Source organism: Harpia harpyja, chromosome 2 (assembly GCF_026419915.1).
Source record: "Harpia harpyja isolate bHarHar1 chromosome 2, bHarHar1 primary haplotype, whole genome shotgun sequence".
Taxonomy (NCBI): domain Eukaryota; kingdom Metazoa; phylum Chordata; class Aves; order Accipitriformes; family Accipitridae; genus Harpia; species Harpia harpyja.
The window spans coordinates 45,077,445-45,095,438 of record NC_068941.1 but is presented as its reverse complement, the minus strand read 5'-3'; the positions used below and the strand labels follow the sequence as shown (position 1 = coordinate 45,095,438).

The following is a 17,994-nucleotide window of genomic DNA, read 5'->3' as shown; positions in this document are numbered from 1 at the left end:
TTATCTGTTTAGGTAAGGTAGCTGTGTAGGAGATAATGATCCTTTTCTTAAACAGCTTACAAGGCAAGAAAAGAAACAGCAATTGTAAAAGAGAAGATCATGATAGTACTGAAGGCTGATCATGTAGACCTCTATTGAACAAAGAATTGGTTAATGTTTCAGCATTCAGAGAGGATGCTTGGAAAGTAAACACTTTGGCGAGTACTTTTGCATTCTATATATTGATGTAAAATAATTTCTAGCAGATGGGAGCTAGGAAGAAGCTCCCAATATGGAGAGATTATGCTATAATTACTTGCCACGGGGTTTTGTGCACGTTTCTCTGAAGCATCTGGTGTTGGCCTCTGTCTGAGAGGGACATGAGGTCTGGCAATTCCTGTATTTCCAAAGCATAGTATTTTTTTTGTTTAGTCTGTGTTGGGATGATTAGGATGCAGGTACTGAAGTTCTCCTAGTTGGTAAATGACAAGTATTCTCAATAGTACTTCCAGACTGCAAAAACAGCTACTTCATTTTAGAAATTATCTTCTCAAATTACTTAATACGCAAATTTTACACTTTTTAAGGGTCTGCTAATTGATGACATATACAGCTAAAAATTGCATAAGTTTGTGAAGAGTGCATACTGATTATATCACTCAAGTCCAGCTCTACTGTCACTTAAAAAAGAAATATAGCTCTGTCTTGATTTTGATAAAACTGAATTATTAGTTTTTTGCAGATGATAAGGTGTTTATCAAAGTGAGATTTTTCATTATGTAGTGCTTTTATTACTCTAGGCATGCATATCACACATAAAAGTCAATTAAAGTGTCTTTGTCTTTAGAAACGCACCCATTTTGAGTTCAGTTTTAGATTTTTAATAGGTGTTTTAAATACACCACAGACATTCATTTGAATTCCAACCAGGTTTGTTTAGTGTCACCTAGGGACAGAAATAGATTTTAGGTAAACTTCAGACAGTTTTGCCAGAGAAGGATTTGTACCAGCTCATCTAATGAGCTAACTAGATCAAGGTAAGATTGTGCATAGATATGGCTGTATGATGCACCATACGACTTGGTATTTCTTAAATTTATTTTACTTTTGTCTTCAGTGGCTAATGCAGCAGGGGTCTAATTCTGGTCTTCTATTCTTGATCCTTACAAGAGTTTCTTCTCTGGGATGTATCTTTTGACAAAAGGCAATGACAAATATGTTTTCTGTGTTTTCTGTGAACCTGCTCAGTTATTCCTCTCTGAATGTGCTCTGGATGTGTTTGGGGAAAAGAACGTGGAGGAGGTGTTTTCATGGCCCAAACCCTTCTCCTGTCAGCCATCAGGCCTGGCACATTCTGTTGGACTGTGTGAGGGGCGCTTCTCGTCTTGGAGCAGGATGCTGTGAGGCACACCTTGTCCTTCTTTAAGATGCAGTCCCTCAGGCACAGGCTGTAACCACATGTTGTTTAGATAGCAGAGTGGCCCAAAATGCTTTTATTCAAATTACAAGGTTTGAAGCCTCATCTCTCATCAGCACTTCAAATCTGCACAAGGCTATTTTGTTTTCCCGACGTGTGGAGCCCTGTTGTCCTTTATTACTATTATTTCTTCCTCCTCCACCCACTGTACAAGTTCCATTCCTGCAAACTACCGTTGCAGCTGCTTTCCTCCAGCTGGTAGGTTGATAGTAGTGAACAGTTTACTGTGGAGCCTGAGCCAATTAGTACTGCAACAAGTGACCAGAAAACCCTCCCTAACCCACAGAAAATAAATAACTCTGAGCTACATGTTCAGACTACATATCTTCACTGCTCGGCTCACTTCATCATACACTGCTCCAGTTCTTAAGGCCTTTTTTTCAAAAGTGCTGGCTAGATCCTTCAGGCTTGGTTTGAGATAAGACAGACATTTTTCTGTGTATTCCTAGTCTGTATGCAGAGTGCAGTTCCTACAACAGCCTCTAGTAGTTAATTTTAGCCTTCATTTTGCAGGCATGATTATTTCAAGATAGAGGTCAGCTCAAAGTCTTTCTTTAGATTGTAGAAAGAATTCAGAAAATGTTGCATGATGGCTTTAGCTCTAGGTGAGAGCAGAAGGAAGGCCTTCCAGCTGTAGGTGCTGTTTACATTACATTCATTGTCTTTTTTTTTTTTTTGCTAAATGATGGATAGGGAGAAAAATGTCAGAACGGGAAAAGTATTTAATATTAGCAATGTCATGCCCATACCAGATTCCTCTGTCAGGCCTCCTTACATGCAATTTTTAAAAACAGCATTCCTGAAAATATCCAGAAGTTAAAAGTCCAAGCATTCATAGCATGTTGCAAAGCAGCCCATTAACTTCACCTTCGATTTGGCATCCTCAGTGATGAGCCTCTGCAGGATAAAGACCTTCGGTTGTAAAGGTGTGAATCTGCAAACCTGCAGTAGATATAGAGTTGCTTCAGGAAATCTGTGTAGACAAAATTTCGTGGCCAATGTGACGGAAGATTACCACTGGCAGGGGGCAACATGCAGATACAAAATGGTGGATGGGGGCAGGCAGACAGTAAAGCTACAACGTGAAGGAGAAAAGGAACACAAGCAGCAGAGTTTGCAGAGTGCAATTCTGTGGTATGGCAACAGCTTTTGTGTGAGCAGTGTGAAGCATTTGGCTCTGCATCGGGCCATCATGAAACCGCTTTGCAGAAAGCTTAATGTATGGGAGGGAATTAAAATTGCAGATTTACTTCTGTCTGTAAGAAGAGAGGCTGTACTGGGATATCTAGGATATGAAGCAGCATCCCCATATCCGCAGACAATCTGGTTTCAGATGATATTAAAAATTATCCATATTTATTTGTTGCATATTGATTAACCAAGCTTTATTAGAAGTGACATGCTGGGAGGAAAATTTTGGTCCTTTAAAATAAGTATCAGGGATTTTCTCAGACTACATTACAGGAAAGGGAAGTGGTCGGCTACATATGATTTAGATGTTCCCTGTGAGTGGGCTATTACTTTTTTTTCCTTTTTAAATTTTTTTTTCTTTCCCCAGAAGACTCATGACTACATTTTGTAATTGCAACAATGGGTTATGAAATCAGTAACTGTTCCCTTTAAGTTTCAGAGCAAGATAGTCTTTAAGAAACAAAACTAAAACAGGAGGTAGAAACCTGGAACAGGATACAGTTTTACAGCTGCCACTTTCAAGATTATTACAAACTTCTCTGGCAGTAAAGCATAGGAATTCAGGTTGAGATGCACGTCGTGTTTTAGAAGTGTCTGTAAGTAGTAGTTGGGATGGCAGGAGTGTTTCTGATCACATTTACAATCCAGCTTCGTTCCTTAGTTCATTCTGGCTTCTTGGTAGGAACCTCTGAAGCAGGTAGACAGTCTCCTGCCACCCTCCAGTGGTTTGCAGAGCACAGTGCAAGTATAGTGTTCAGAAAGCTTATTTGGAAAAGAAAAAGGGGGCTGGGGATATGTCAGGCTTTCTTCTCAGGATACATATTGTTGCACTGTGGATTCGTTTGGTGACTTGTGTAGAAGGTCTTCTGGTTGTTAGATGTTACGAAGTGTTATAGCACACCTGTTCTGTGGAGCATAATAATATTCATGCAATTGCTTGCATTTGCAGGACATTAAACCATCTGCATCTGTGATGATTTCCAGTCTGTGTTTGTATTGCTGCCACGATTAAGGAACCTGTGGGTGGTGATGATTGGATGTACAACAGTGAAGGGGTGCTTCGGAGGAGGCTGGGCAAAACCTACAGTGTTTGTCTATCAATTTAGTGACTCAATAATTTGCAAGTCATTATAAATGTCTCCTCTGGGTTACAGTCTTCCATTTCTTTCTCTCCTTCCAGTCTCTAGAGCACCTTAGGAGTATTAACATATAAGTTGCCAAGGAAAATTGCATCTGGGCACTTACTTTTGTGTTATTTTTCTGTTCTTGGTGGCATCTGATATTCTACCTGTGGCATGTCGCAGTGTCATCAACCTGATGGTTGTATGTTTTTCTAGATCACTGATGAAGATAATAAAATGTGATGCAATTTATTTTTATCTTGCCACCATGACTGTAGAGAGCCATGAGAACCGCAGAAGCTTCAAAATACAGCAGGGGTGAATTTATCAGTGGTTAAGGAGGCGTTAATGCACTGTGTGACACGGTAGCACCTGCCAAACTTACCCACCCACGTTTAGGCTGTATCAAGTCTTGGACTACAAAGCATGAGTAAAAGGGGCTGATGCTTTCACTGCTCAGTATATTGTTGTCTCATAGCCTTTGCTATGGATTTTCAAGCAATTTTTATTTCACATAACTGTGCTTTTATCCAAGCAAGTCTGTGCTAACATTAATAGTTAATTTTTTTATTTAAGCCTATTGCAAATAATCCTAAAATAGTGAATTGCGCTTTTCTGCTTCAGGGCAACTTAAATTGCTGGCTTATCTACTAACATCACTCGTCTAGTAGAGAGTGACAGTAGTCAGTACTCTCTGTTCAGCCAAGCTAAAATACGTGAGTAGGACATCTCAGCTACCACAGGGATCACCAGGAGTAGAGCACACAGCTTAATTTAACTTCCCCTTCTGAGCTCAGCCCATCATGACTGCAGTTGAGAGGAGAAGTGGGACTGCAGCTAGGGCAGGGCAAAACAGAAGTGCAGCTGTGGAAGATGCTAAGAGCTGTAAAATGCTCCCAAGTACTCTGATCCCTCTGCATCTGCATGAGCAGGAGTCTCTCCTTGGTCCTTGCTCCTTTATTGTATCCCAACTGGGAGTACGAGGTGCTCTGCAGAGTCTTCCAGTTCCATAACCACCCCTGCCTTGGTGGCCTCTCCTGGTCTCCTGCCAGCCAGCTTATTTCTGGTGTGGTAACGCACGTGTGGATAGAATAGACACACAGGCATGCTGTCTTGTGGGAGAAGAAGAGGGGCCAGAGGGAGGAAGCGGAGTCCGGTAGGCCTTGGCTTGCTTTCTGGCTGGATTTGATCATGGGACGTTAGCAAAAAAGGCCTGCTTTAGCTCATTTGTGCTAGCTCCCTCTCCGGATACACCTTTCTTGTAAATCTCAGCAGAAGCTTGTGATCTTGTTCCTTTATTTACCTGTCCTGCCTGTTGGTCATTTAGTTTTGTCTTTTTTTTTTCCACCTACAAAATGTTTACATTTAGAGCAATGGGACCAGCATTCTTCTTTAACTTTAAAATTCCATACGAAAAAGCTTTATTCGATGGGCATTCAGATCAACACTCTAAGGCTTTTGTGTATGTTACAGAGAGTAAAATGGCCATAATGAGACTGCAGGTATACATGACAATGAAAATTTAGCACAGAATCTTCTCTCAGTAGACCAGAAAGTCTAGCATCAGAGTTGAGATGACAGAAAATTTCTGTTTAAGAACACAATTCATTCTTCTTTATGTTCAACGTTGATCTCTCACAAAGCATCCACAGGTAAGTGAAGGGTTAAGGTAAAATCCTTTCTTCCATCTGGACAAAGCCAACTTTTTCTTTGGAAAGAAAGCCTGTTGCAAAGCTTGAATTGAATTTTCACTGCAAAAAGGATGAAAGTCTTCAGGTCAAATGCCATGTAACCTGGTGACTGTAATGATATGATAAGACTGTGATGATAATGCCACAGTCTGTCTGGTCTGAGCACTGAGTACTACCTACATGAACTACAATGAATATAAGGTTCTGGTTTGGTTTATTACTTTTTTTTAATGTCTTCCATTTTTCCAGCCTGTCATACAAAACCCAGCATGCTTCTTTTTCACTCCTAAGTAGACGTATCAGAAACCGAAATGAGGTATCAGCTGGTAAATAAACTACTAGTTCTGTCACTTTGTATATTACTCAGGAAATATTTCAGTTCTTCTGAACAGTTATTTAAGCCTTGCGTTCGTACAATTCTGGCAAGGGCTAGAAAATGCTACAGAGATTTTGAGGCAACAGCTCTGAAACGTGCAAGCTTTAACTGCCATTAAAGACTGAAATTTGTTTGGCCCAGTATGTACTGCTCTAAAACTAATGGCAGGAAGAAGCATTTCTGAGAGTTAGCCCTCCTGGTGCCATTGCGCTGACATTCCTCAGCTTTTACTGCAGTTGTGCTCCTTTGAAATGTCACCAGACAGCAAATAGCGTTCAGACTAGAAAAGAATGGCCATATCGGTTCAGGTTAAAGTCTAAGCATCTAGCTCAGATGCCATCTCCAACACTAGCCATAAGCAGTTTAGGGAAATTTGTTATTTCCCAAAACCAAATTAAAAAAAAAAAAACAAACAGCCAACCAAAAAAAACCCAAACAAGGAAAACAAAGCCAAAATCATACCTTCAAAGTAAATTTATACCCACTCAGTGCTCTGAAGTGGCCAGGGGTTTTGATCCAGCCTTAGCACCTGGAAACTATTAGGAGCCACAGCCCGAGTGTATTAAATTTAGGTCGGCATAAGCGGAGGGGCAGCTTTGCTGTTGCGGTGGTCGGTGCTGTGGCTTGGATGCTGATGCACCGTTCAGTCTTGCGTTAGCACGACTGCAGCGAGGTGGCACTGCCGTATTGTGGTTTGTACTTGGTTCATTCATCAGATGCTAGCGACGGACTCCGAGATTATTCATCGGAACTGAGGCATTTTGCTTTTAAATGTCATATTCTTTCATCTGTTTTTAAAGGCAAGCATTTTAGTAGAGACGGGTTTTATTTTAAAGAAGTGCTGAAAAAAATGTCTTCACAAGCGAGATGATAGATTAAAAAAAAAATGCCTCAAGAGTTGCATTGTTCAAATGCAGAGAACAGCCCATTTCATCCTAAAATAGCCTTAAGATAGGATTTAGTGCCATAATTCACAAACATATGATGGATTTAGTGCCGTAATTCACAAACATGTGCCTGGAAGATCCTTCTTGTGTTACTGAGGCTCTTTGTCTGCTATCACGTATGATCATTTCCACGTAACCATCTTTACAATTTTATTGAATTTAATCCTCAACGCAGTTGCATTTCTTACGCTTTTATTTTATGGGAAGACTGTTCCACAGTTGCATTCCTCTAATATTAAGCAACTGAGAATAGCTGAGAATAATTTAAGTATTACAAGCTAATGTTTGGGTTTTTTCTTCTCTCACCATCAGAAATGTGCATCAGGTAAAGTTAAAATAAATATTCAGCTTTTTACCTGTCTATTAACGTTATGGCTGTACTGCAGTGAAATAACTTTAGATGTCATTCGCAAGCAGACAGAAACAGAACAGAACTTCATTCCTCTGAATCTGTGAAAATGAGATCATTATGAATTTTACGGTGACAATGCACATACTACTGTGATGTGTATTATCAAAATGAAAGGATTTGTTTATTTTATTAATTACTGCTTGGTTTTTGGGCTAGAAAGAACCAGAATGGCCTAATCAGTTTATTGTAAAATTTTACAAGTCTGATTTTTTTTATTGCATTTTTAAATTACAGTGGGAGAAACTACAGATGACAACAAGTGAGAGGAGGAAAATAGTTTGTTCGGTCACGTTCCACATAATTGCAATTACCTGTGTTGTTTGGTCACTGTATGTTTTAATTGATAGAACCGCTGAGGAAATTAAACAAGGCAATGATAACGGTAAGTATCTTTTACCTTCTTCAATCTTGTTGATAATGCAATGGGTGGCTTTGAAAGGCAGCTATGTTACCAGTCACATTCTGTTCTTAAATAACAGCTCACTGATACACAGCTACATCGAATGCTTTAATGCAGAAGTAATGAATGCATCAGTGTTAACAGCTTATGTTACGCCCCTGCAGAGAGACCTCTACTTAGTATAATCATTACAACAGCTTAACTAGCCCGCTGGTTCTTCCTAGGTTAATCTCCCATTATCTAGACATTTCTAAAGCTCAAAAAAAAAAAAAAAAAATTAGCCAAATTTAAACAGCTCAGAGCAAGTTCAGGTCATAAAATAGCAATTACCCACTTGAACCTCGATATCCTGTAAAACACGATAGAGCCCTTTCATCAACAAACTTCCTAATAGAAACTTCCAAGAGACCGTGTTCCAGTTGTGTTAGTCCTTCATGTGGGACTTAAGTAGCATGGAAAGCCATTCCTGCGTCCTCTCGAATAGAATTTCACTGTGAATGTCCGTGGTCCAGCTGTGTTTATTGTGAGGGTGGTCAAACACTGGAACAAACTGGTCGTGGAGTCTCCATCTGTGGAGATACTGAAAACCCAACTGGACATGTATAACAAAATGCATGTTTAACATAAGTAGGCTTCTTTTTGGACTATACTTACCGTATGTGGAAGCTATATTCCAAACTGACCTACTGTTTTCCATTCAAATCTAAGTCTATTTGGTCTCAAATTTAGTCTTCAATATGACCATGATGATGAAGAGGATAAAAAGCTTTTGAGTTTTGATCTGAATTGACTTTAAGCACAGTAGAGGGACAAAGGTCTCTAGCTTTGTGCTATACTCTGAAGTTAACATGGAAAACAAAACAGGTGGAGCTTTGTGCCTTGCTAGTTAGATAAATATTTGATGATACTCCTGATGCTTGCCTTTCTTGCAAGCCTCAGTAAATCGCAGACGAATGTATACTACAAAGTCTTGGTTTGCATTCTTTCTAAACGGGTAATCCTGTTTTTCATCTCAAAAGAACTGGCCCTGAGGACAGGACTAGGAATGGCTTTGAACTTCTGAGTACAACTACATCACCCTACTCATTAAAAAGGGGAAAGGTATTTCTGTGGATTAGCTGAATTTACACAACAAAACAGCTAACAGGAATTTTTGTTGTTATATAGAATACATAAGAATCACCTTAATTAATCCTGGTAGGCTCAAAAAGTATTTACAATTTGTATAGAATTCAGTGTTTGCCAAATGTAATGGACAATGACATGCCTTGGAGCTGCTTACAACATGCAAAAATACACATTTGTGAAGAGAACTCTTTTGCCCCAAAATTTGCTTGTTGGGGGGGTACTTCTACAAAATCAAACGTGCATCAACGTTTGGGGGGGGGCATGGGAAGAGACATACCTGTAGTTTGCTTTTCTCTCCACTATCTCTGTTTAAATGGGAAATGCTGGGAAAAAGACAGTGAACACTGGAGGAAAAACACTTTATAAACATATTTTGAGGAGAAGAAAAACGGAAAGCCCTGAATAATACTAGTACTGTTTGTTAATATTGTGTAAGTTTAAAAATCCCTTTTTAAAATGTATCTCTCAAAATATTTAAAGGGGTTTTTTTTTCTCCTTATGAAAGCATATGATGCAAATAAATAAAATTTTAAACCTCTTAATTGGTAAACTTGTCACTGGTCCATAGAAAGGACAATTTAAAATATATTTAAAATATTCTAGAATTTATATGGCACCAGTGGTAGGGAATCAATTTTCACATAAATTTGCTCTGCTTGAAGAAACAGGTCTAGGCTTAGCTGAGCTTTGTCTCTCCTAATAAATCTCGTCTGTGAAAATATGGCAATCCTGGAATATACTGAAAGGTACAAAATTCACTGTGCCGTACCAGTTAAGCAAAAAATGATGCTTCCTGTATTGCCATGGAAGAAGCAGCAGCACATCTTTACTGCTAAGAGGTGGAAGAAACTCTGAAGGAAAGCTGAGCCATTTATTCAGCCTCTTTCTTCTGAGCTCAGCGCTCCAGCTGTGACCTGCTGGTTCTAAGTGTCATTACCCACTGATAGGGCTTAGTCAGATGCAAACCACACTGTTTTCATAATTAAGAGCAAGAAAGAGACAGTGATTTTTAAAAACAGTTATTAAAGGGAAAAAAAAAAAAAGAAAAGAAAAAACACATCACTGGATATGACACCTTAGCAAAGTATTCTTTGTTACTTCCTTTTGTTCCAGGCATGCAAACATTTGTGAACAAATTTAACAATATAACAGGATTTGTCCCTGGCAAGTTCAACTAACCAGAGTAATAGTGGTTAGGGAGATACGAAGTGATGTACGTGGTCTTTGTATGCTTTCATTTTGCTGCAAATTAAAAAAAAAAAAAAAATTGGATAGCACCATTGCTTAATATATTGTTACCATTTCTAAGTACTACTAAACAGTTAACAAGACTGGGAAAACAACAGCTACTTCAAACATTTTGTGTGCTTTTGCAATAATTAATATTCTTTTTGTCTCTATTTGTTTATTTAATTAAAAACCCAGTTCCTATGTGTTTAACAGTAAAGAGGATACCTAGATTAATGAGACTTACACAGCTGGCTAAAAGTAAAGACTTGCTTTTGAGGAGTCCAGGTTACCAGGTCTACTAGTCGAGACTGGCTCCTCACTGAAGCTCTTCTGCTAAGTCCCAAAGGAACGCAGATTGCTTTCCTGCCTGTGGCAAAAATTTCTTCCTTGTGTAAAACTTGGGTAAAACTCACAAATATCACCAAGTTGTGATATATCACCAGCGGCTGAATACAGCATCTGCAAGTCACCTTGAATACTACACTCAGTGAGCAAAACGTTATTCAAAGACCTTCCATATAGGACCAATAAACCTATTCAGATTGTTCAGACTGACAGCTTAAGCATTGATACAGAGGTCTGACTCTTGTGTATAGCATTTAATTGTTAAATGTGATGAGGCAATGTGTAACGGGAAGGCTGGTAACTCTTCCTTTATGTTAGGCTACTGAATGGTTGAAAAAAGCAGACGTAGCAGTATGAATTAACAAGGAGAAGACTGTTCTTAATACAACATTAATTTATTGTGTTAAAATCTTAAGACAACATTTAGGCCAAAGCAAATAATTTTAACATTATTCATATCATAATCAAGTTAAAATGCTCTCATTTCTAGCTTTGTGTTAGCAGCCATATATTTTTCTGTAAATGTCAATATGTGATTGATCAATGCAATGAGAAAAGTAAGAACAGATACACCAAAAACTGTAAAATTACTTTTTTAGTACATAGGAATGCAAGTTCTGCTTTTTGATACAGGTGTGTTCAGGGGGTTTGCACAGACAGCAGGAAAAAGAGACCAATGAAGGCAGGTGATACAGGAGATAAGAGCCCTTTCCACTAGCTTTTTTTACTATAGTGTGGCTTCAGGATGAAGCTAGAACCAGGTAATAATATTGTAAATGTTGGTGTTCCAGGTACCCTAAACAGTGTCATGCTTCTAGCATGATTAAAAAACCAGTTGTTCTTGAAGATGTGCATATTTCTAGGTATGCAGTTATCTCAGTTTTGGTACCTGTATTTTTGCTTAAGCAAGCTATTGAATATGGGGATATTATTGAAGACCAGTAAAATGTTTTGGGTTTGACTGTATCAAGCATTATGCTTCCTTTGTGAGAGTGGCCTTCCATTTCTTATTTGGCCAAATTGTGGTGAAGTCAGAAGTGGGAGGCAGATGTAGTTTCGTGGCTGGCCTATGGGATAGGAAATTGCTGCTGTTTTCTACTTGAGCCACAACTGCCCCAATAGTGTGTACATACCTGGGAATTCTTAGCAAGTGGCTTCTTTTCAAAGTATTCTACTGAAACTCAGTACTTGATATTCAATGTATAACAATGGTAATAAATATAAATGTTTTATTTCAAAGGTGTCCTTGAATGGCCATTTTGGACAAAACTCGTTGTGGTGGCCATTGGATTCACAGGGGGCCTGGTCTTCATGTACGTGCAGTGTAAGGTTTATGTTCAGCTGTGGCGCAGGTTGAAAGCCTACAACAGAGTGATCTTTGTTCAGAACTGCCCAGACACCGCCAAAAAACTGGAGGAGAAGAACTCTTCGTGCACTCAGACCTCGGATGTCAAGGATGCAGTGGTGGTGCCAGTAGCACAGACAGGTACAAACTCTCAGCTGGCAACTGAAGAAATGACATCTGAGGTCATGCCAGTTTGACAGAGCCAGCATTGTTTCTTCCTTGCAGAATAAGGCGTAGTGTTTTCTACACTACAAATGCTAAAAGAGAGTAGAAATGACTGTGCATTTTTTTTTCAGTTAAAAAAAAAAAAAACACACACAAAAACCAAAACCCTACAAGGAAAACGGATCCAGCGAAGCAACTTGTTACTGTATGGAATGTGACCGTTCGTGAAGTAGTTTCTCAACTAGTCAGCAAGTGTAGTGAAAGTGGAAGTGTAGAAAGTGCAATAGAGAACAGGTTTAACAGACAATGCCAAACCAAGGTGACAAGAGTACTTTTTTTTTTTTTTTTTTTAAATTGGATGGCTGGGAAAGTAGAAACAGACCTGATATAATCATTTTGTTTACAGAAAACAAAAACCTTTCATCTGTTTACTACTAAAAGTTGTATCTGCTATTTATCTTCTTAACGATACACTTCTAAAGGGTATCAATCAAGTTATATGCATTAACTGAATGAAAGTGTAAAGAGCGAGCTGTATCACAGCACTAACTCTCTAAGCATCATATGGTAACACACGTTCACGTGACTGCAGTGGAGCCTGAATGTTTGGGCAGCTGTGTCAACTAAGGATATTTGAAACATTTGAAGGGTAGCATTGTTTTTAAATATGCCTGAATTTTTGAAAAGTAAGCAATTCCTACCAGTATAAACTCATGTCTCCATAAGCAACAGATTTTTTTAAGCATAGCTGTCAGCAAAATAAGTACAGGAAGGAGAGAATGTGTAGATATGCATTTAGAAGAGCAGCTCAGCTGTTTATTTTACTTTGTAAGAGTGAATTAGACACAAATTGGATACACAAAGTTTTGAGGCAGAACTATAAATGAAAAAAATGCAGTTTACTGCAGAATCACACAGAATTAAATTGCATATTATTAAAGGTCTGAAAAAGGATGATACATAGGGAAGATGGAAGCCATTTTTTGTTTTAAGATTCATGATGCAGAAAGGTAGACGTAAGACAATATACCTACATATCTTAGGAGAACATTAGTTTTTATCTCCTTGTTCTGAAAAGTTAGTTTTTATCTTTCTGACTGAAAAAATAAATCAATCGTTTCCCTCTGTACAGATAAACTTGAGGTGTTAGAGATTCAACAGTTCAGTTGTTAACTTCGTGTTTTGAGCATTCTCATATAAAAATGAAGTGTGAATAGCATTAAAGGGTGCAATAGATAAATGAATGTAGATATAATACTGTGTCCAGCAGGGTGAATTATATATAAAGAACCAATTTTGTGATTCAGTTCTCATACCTGTGATGTTTACCATCAGGACACAACAGCAGGTATTGACTTGGAATAGTTATGTACTGGCATAGACAAGTCTGGGGCCTGAATGTAATGTATATTTAAAAAAAAAAAGTTAAAAGTTCTTTTTTGATCTTGTATTTAGGTAAAGGAGGAAAAGCAAACAAGCAAATAAAGAACCAAAGTAAAGAGGATAGGAGAGCACAGGTTGATTCAAAGGGGGAAATCTGCCACAATTACAAGCGAACTAGACTTCTACAGAAGCCTTGCAGTTTCTAATGGTAAATTTCCCCTTTACACACTCAAATATCTACAGTTAAATAACAGAATCATCCCATTCTTGCAAATATCCAGGGTGCTAGGCCTAAGACGTATTGGAGTTTATATATTAGGCATTCCTTTGTGAATGTGTTTACTGGCTTAAGGATCAGGGAATACTGGAAGTAGCAGTATTAGCAAGAAATGTGTCTTTTATCAGACCATTATGTTCTTTTGTATTGGAATTGCTCATGTAATTTGGCTGTGACTAAGTGACTGTCATCTGGCTAGACAAGACACAAAATCTTGGTGCTTGAACAGGCCCTAAATATATATAATATTTGCTCTCAGTTACTCCAGGTGAGTTGGATTAATGTTTAAGTTTTTTCACATAAAGACACACACTTTTCATATAAAGTAACTTTCCAATTATACAATTGTGAATTGGAATTGTAGCAGCTTCTCATTTGAAATGACATATAAGATAACCAAATCATTTCTCTGTTTATCATTGTGGAGATTTCAGAAGGTCTTCAGAAAATGATGACAATACTAAGGAATGCCTCATAACTGTACATGTTTAAGACAGTCTGCAAAGGCATGGTTTCTAAAAGTGTAAATCTACTTGCTAAAAAGCAAACCTCATGACATCTGAAGTTAAGACACTTAAAATTACTAGCCACATCTAAATGTTTGGAATGATGTTTACAATAAAACCTGATGAATCATAGCAAAACTGACTGACAAGGAACATAATTATCTTCCATAATAAAGAGCTTTCTGAAATCATCAGAAAGTTTCTTACTAAGTGACAGTAGCCCTGCTTCTTTAGCCAGCTTGTTCTTTGACCTGCTGTAGCATCATGACCCCATTGAAAGTACTTTATCCCCTATTTTGACAGTTTACTGGAGACTAATTCACATTTTTTTCTTGAGCAAGTATAAAATTCAACTCAAAGAAAAAAAATACCTGAGGCTTCCGAAAGCAGATTTGTAGCATCCAACAAGATTACTGTACATTTTTAAAAATACACTGAAGAGTCGGCAACAGAACAGACAACTTGCAAAATTTTATACTAACAACTTCAAAACACTATTCTGGCACTCACCTCAACTACATGTACAACTGAGCTTACAGTTACTTAAATATAAGAACGGAGAAGGACTTGAGTTTAAATTCCTCCTCTCCCTTTGAAATGTTAATTTGGACGGCAGGAAAAGGAGCAAAATGGGACACTCTCTGCTGAGACAGACAATGAGACAACTCAGCAGCAAGAGAGATTACAGCAGGCTTGAAGCAGTCTTTAACCTTTTAAAGCATTACAGTATTAGCCCGTGCATCCCTTTCTCTTCTTAGGTGCACTAGATATTCTAGAGCTTTCAGGGATTTCATGCGGCATTGGAATTTGTTTCTGAAGCAGGGTGCAACCTCTTCAACAGGGCAAGAAGCTGTTCACACCAACATGCCTTGGATACAGGTCTGCATGAATAAGGAAGGTGCACTAATACAGACACTAGACAGCTGCTTATCAACCAATGTTTTTTCATTCCCATACAAAGCACAATTTTCTGTATCAATTTAATAAGCACAGGATTCTATCCTGCAAAAACAGTATACTGAAAGTTTTAAGATACATTCTAAGACTTTTTAATGAAAATGATGTATCAAATAAAGATCCGTATCAAACTGCCGATGTAGCCACAGTGCACCTCAGACAAATACACTGATGGTGGAATTTAGCCTGGCTAAGCCCACAAAGGCAGAACCTTGCTCTGAGCTGCCATTACCAAGAAGAGCTTAATCTGCATTCTTGTTTAAGCAAAGTTTAAATGACGGTAGGTAGAAGTAATCTGGTGTCAGATCAGATCTGGAATTTTAAACAAGATACTCCTAACCTGTGAACGTGCACGTTTCTTTTCCTGTTTTAAGTTATAAGCATTATAAAGTTTATTTCAAACTGGCATAAACATACCACTTCTGACTATCATTAGCATTATGAAGATTCTCAAATAGTCCAACTGTGCCATTCAAACACTGCTCTATCTGAAAGCAGTGTTTATTTTTGTTGTGTAGAAAAAACAGTAACTCCCCATCACCAGAACAAACCATTTATAATTTCTAATAATGCAATGAAACTTACTCTATAATGGAAATATTTTACTGTGTATAATATTTGGAACTACAAGTTTGTGTTACTTGTTTAACTCCCTCTCTTTTGCAAACGAAAAATTGTATGTTTTTGTGGGTGAATGTGTACTGAAGGACAGAAGGTAAGAGAAACAAAAGTAATATATCTGCTTATTGTTGTGAAAAAAATGTATTTGTATTAAACAAATGACCCAAATTACTCTAGTATTCTACATTTGTCACTTTGTTATATAAAGATTCACATGCTGAACATGAATCAGCAAGACCACAGCCTAGCAAGAAATGTGAACAATATACTCAGCTGTGTACTTAATATTGATAAACCTGCTAGCTCAGAATGGCTAGTTTTGGATACCACACCTTGGCAGAATGCTCAGGAAAATACCTCACACTACAAAAACACTTGAAAAGAACTATGGTTGTTTAACAACTTGCAGAAAGGAAGACTGTGAACAGGCTTCAACTCCATAAAGAACTCTCAGAAAGCAACTGGGTTACCATCCGTAGCAAAATGGACAACTAGTACTGGGTTTCAACTGCAGGAGGATAAGAGGAAGAAAACTTCCTAAGGGGAGCAGTGCTTTGGAATGAACTGTTTGTTATATGTGATTGTGGTATGTCCAATGTTAGAAAGCTTTAAAGATGGGTTGGACAGTTAAAGGGTTTAAAGCTAATCCCACCTTAGAGTGTCAGAATGAATCATGTTCCCTTTTTTTTTTTTAGACTTCTACTTGGTGAGATTTTCTCTCCTTTTCCAAAAACTCTACAGATAAATGTTTCGTTTAATGAAAAGAAATATTACATTTGCATTAAAAAACAATCTGTGTACATTGTCAGGTGTAAAACCAAAGAAAGTATCCTATCTTGATAAATACACAGCATTCCAACCAAACTACGAATTTAGTTTTCTGAAGAGAGTTGTATCCACCTACCCCATATCTTTCTCCTAGCTTGTCAGCTGGGGAGAGAGTGGGCTAAGTTTCGAAACCTCACAGTTCTAGCTGGAATAAGTCATCATATGGCTGGTGACTGCTAAGAACATACGTTCAAAACACAGAAGCATTCTAACAAATTACATTCCCTCCATGCAAGGCCAACAGATTGTTCATTTTGTTAAAGCTGCCCTAACTAGCTCACCATGTAAATCAAAGATGGATTCACAAATCCCTGCAAGATATAATACATTAGAAATAGTATAACCAAAGAAATTCTAGTAATAAAGATATATTCATTTCCATTTATTAGCATATGGAAAAATAAATAGAGCCAAATTTGGTTTTAGAATTAAGAGAATAGAGGTATAGGTCACTATGCCTTTTTGCTTTGCACACAAGAGTTTGAATGTCTTAATGAAGGGTACTGTTAGAACACAAACACACATTTCTGTTCAGTTTGCTCTCAGTATACAAATAAAGCAAACATGCTATGCAGTACTTACTCGCACCTCTCCCCCCTAATAAAATATTAAGGCTGTTCTGCATGAGCTTTATGTAAAAGTAAAAAAAATTGTCAGTTAACAACTTGCCAAAAGTACTTTGAATGGTGTACCACATTTCCACTGCCTATGACGTGGAGCTCAGAAAATAACCTTGGATAAACTTTACACCATGGTTGAGAACAGAATGATTCCACTCTGGTGGAGAGCGGGGGCCCTGGGACAAACTTGTCCTTCTATTACTTGCAAATACTTACAACTGATACTAACTGAATCACAGAATATTTTTTTTTTTTAAGCATCTCAAAGGTAATATATATGAAAATACAATAACCGGCACTATTCCAAACCAAACAAAAACCAAAGGCGACAGGTCACATTAATTTTTAAGTGTGTTAACTAAATTAGGTCTTTCTTTAGCAATGGATAACTTCTCTTGAAAGCCACATGGGAAACTGCCCAGCCTGTATGACACAAAGGATAACTTTTTCTTATTTCTTTAGGGTTGTCAAGTTCAATAAATGGCGTGTTATTTTTCTTCAGAACTACCACATAGTTACAATGCCTTTAGACCTTGTGCAATTTATAATTTGAAGAAATAATGCTATAATGAAGCGTGGATCATTACATCTGTGTATGCATATGTCTGGGAGCATGGTAAACAACATGCTCTACAAAATTTAATAATGGTTCACAAGCAGCGTAGAGGTGAAAAGTAAAGTAGCAAGATTTACATGGGTTATATTAAAATAAACTCAGAAAAGAACAACAAACCAACAAAATCTTAACGGCTCTCAGAAGCAAGACTGCTACTTACAGGAGCCCTAGAAGAATGCAGTCAAAAGAACAAATCAGTCTAGAAGAAACTTCAGGCAAAGGCTATAGTGAATCTTCAAGTGCCACTTTACTTCTAGGTTTGCTAGTACATTTTGAGAGCTGGGGAAAAAGAAGAGTATTTCATTAAAAAAGTATGGGTAAGAATTTTTGGCCAGTTCATGTCCTAGCAACAGGCACTGTCCCTTTATAAGTTTTCAAA

The 17,994-nt window shown here is 37.8% G+C and overlaps 2 protein-coding genes across 11 annotated transcripts in view; one reads left to right on the top strand and one right to left on the bottom strand.

The window, feature by feature from the left end:
* MARCHF1 (membrane associated ring-CH-type finger 1) overlaps nucleotides 1-15,722 on the top strand; it is a 261,023-nt gene extending 245,301 nt beyond the window's left edge. For all 9 annotated transcript variants that reach the window (XM_052778488.1, XM_052778476.1, XM_052778493.1 and 6 more), the window contains 2 exons: nucleotides 7,429-7,576; nucleotides 11,538-15,722. In XM_052778488.1, the coding sequence (XP_052634448.1) occupies nucleotides 7,429-7,576; nucleotides 11,538-11,839 (450 nt within the window). In that variant the 3' untranslated portion in view covers nucleotides 11,840-15,722. The remainder of the gene's footprint in view (nucleotides 1-7,428; nucleotides 7,577-11,537) is intronic.
* Nucleotides 10,674-17,994, bottom strand: part of TMA16 (translation machinery associated 16 homolog) — a 32,393-nt gene continuing 25,072 nt past the window's right edge. Inside the window, exon 8 of one of the 2 annotated variants that reach the window (XM_052778527.1) lies at nucleotides 10,674-11,899. The gene's annotated coding sequence lies outside the window, so the exon portion shown is untranslated. Of the gene's footprint in view, nucleotides 11,900-16,731; nucleotides 17,895-17,994 lie in introns of those variants that run through there. The other variant, XM_052778519.1, reaches the window with a different exon arrangement.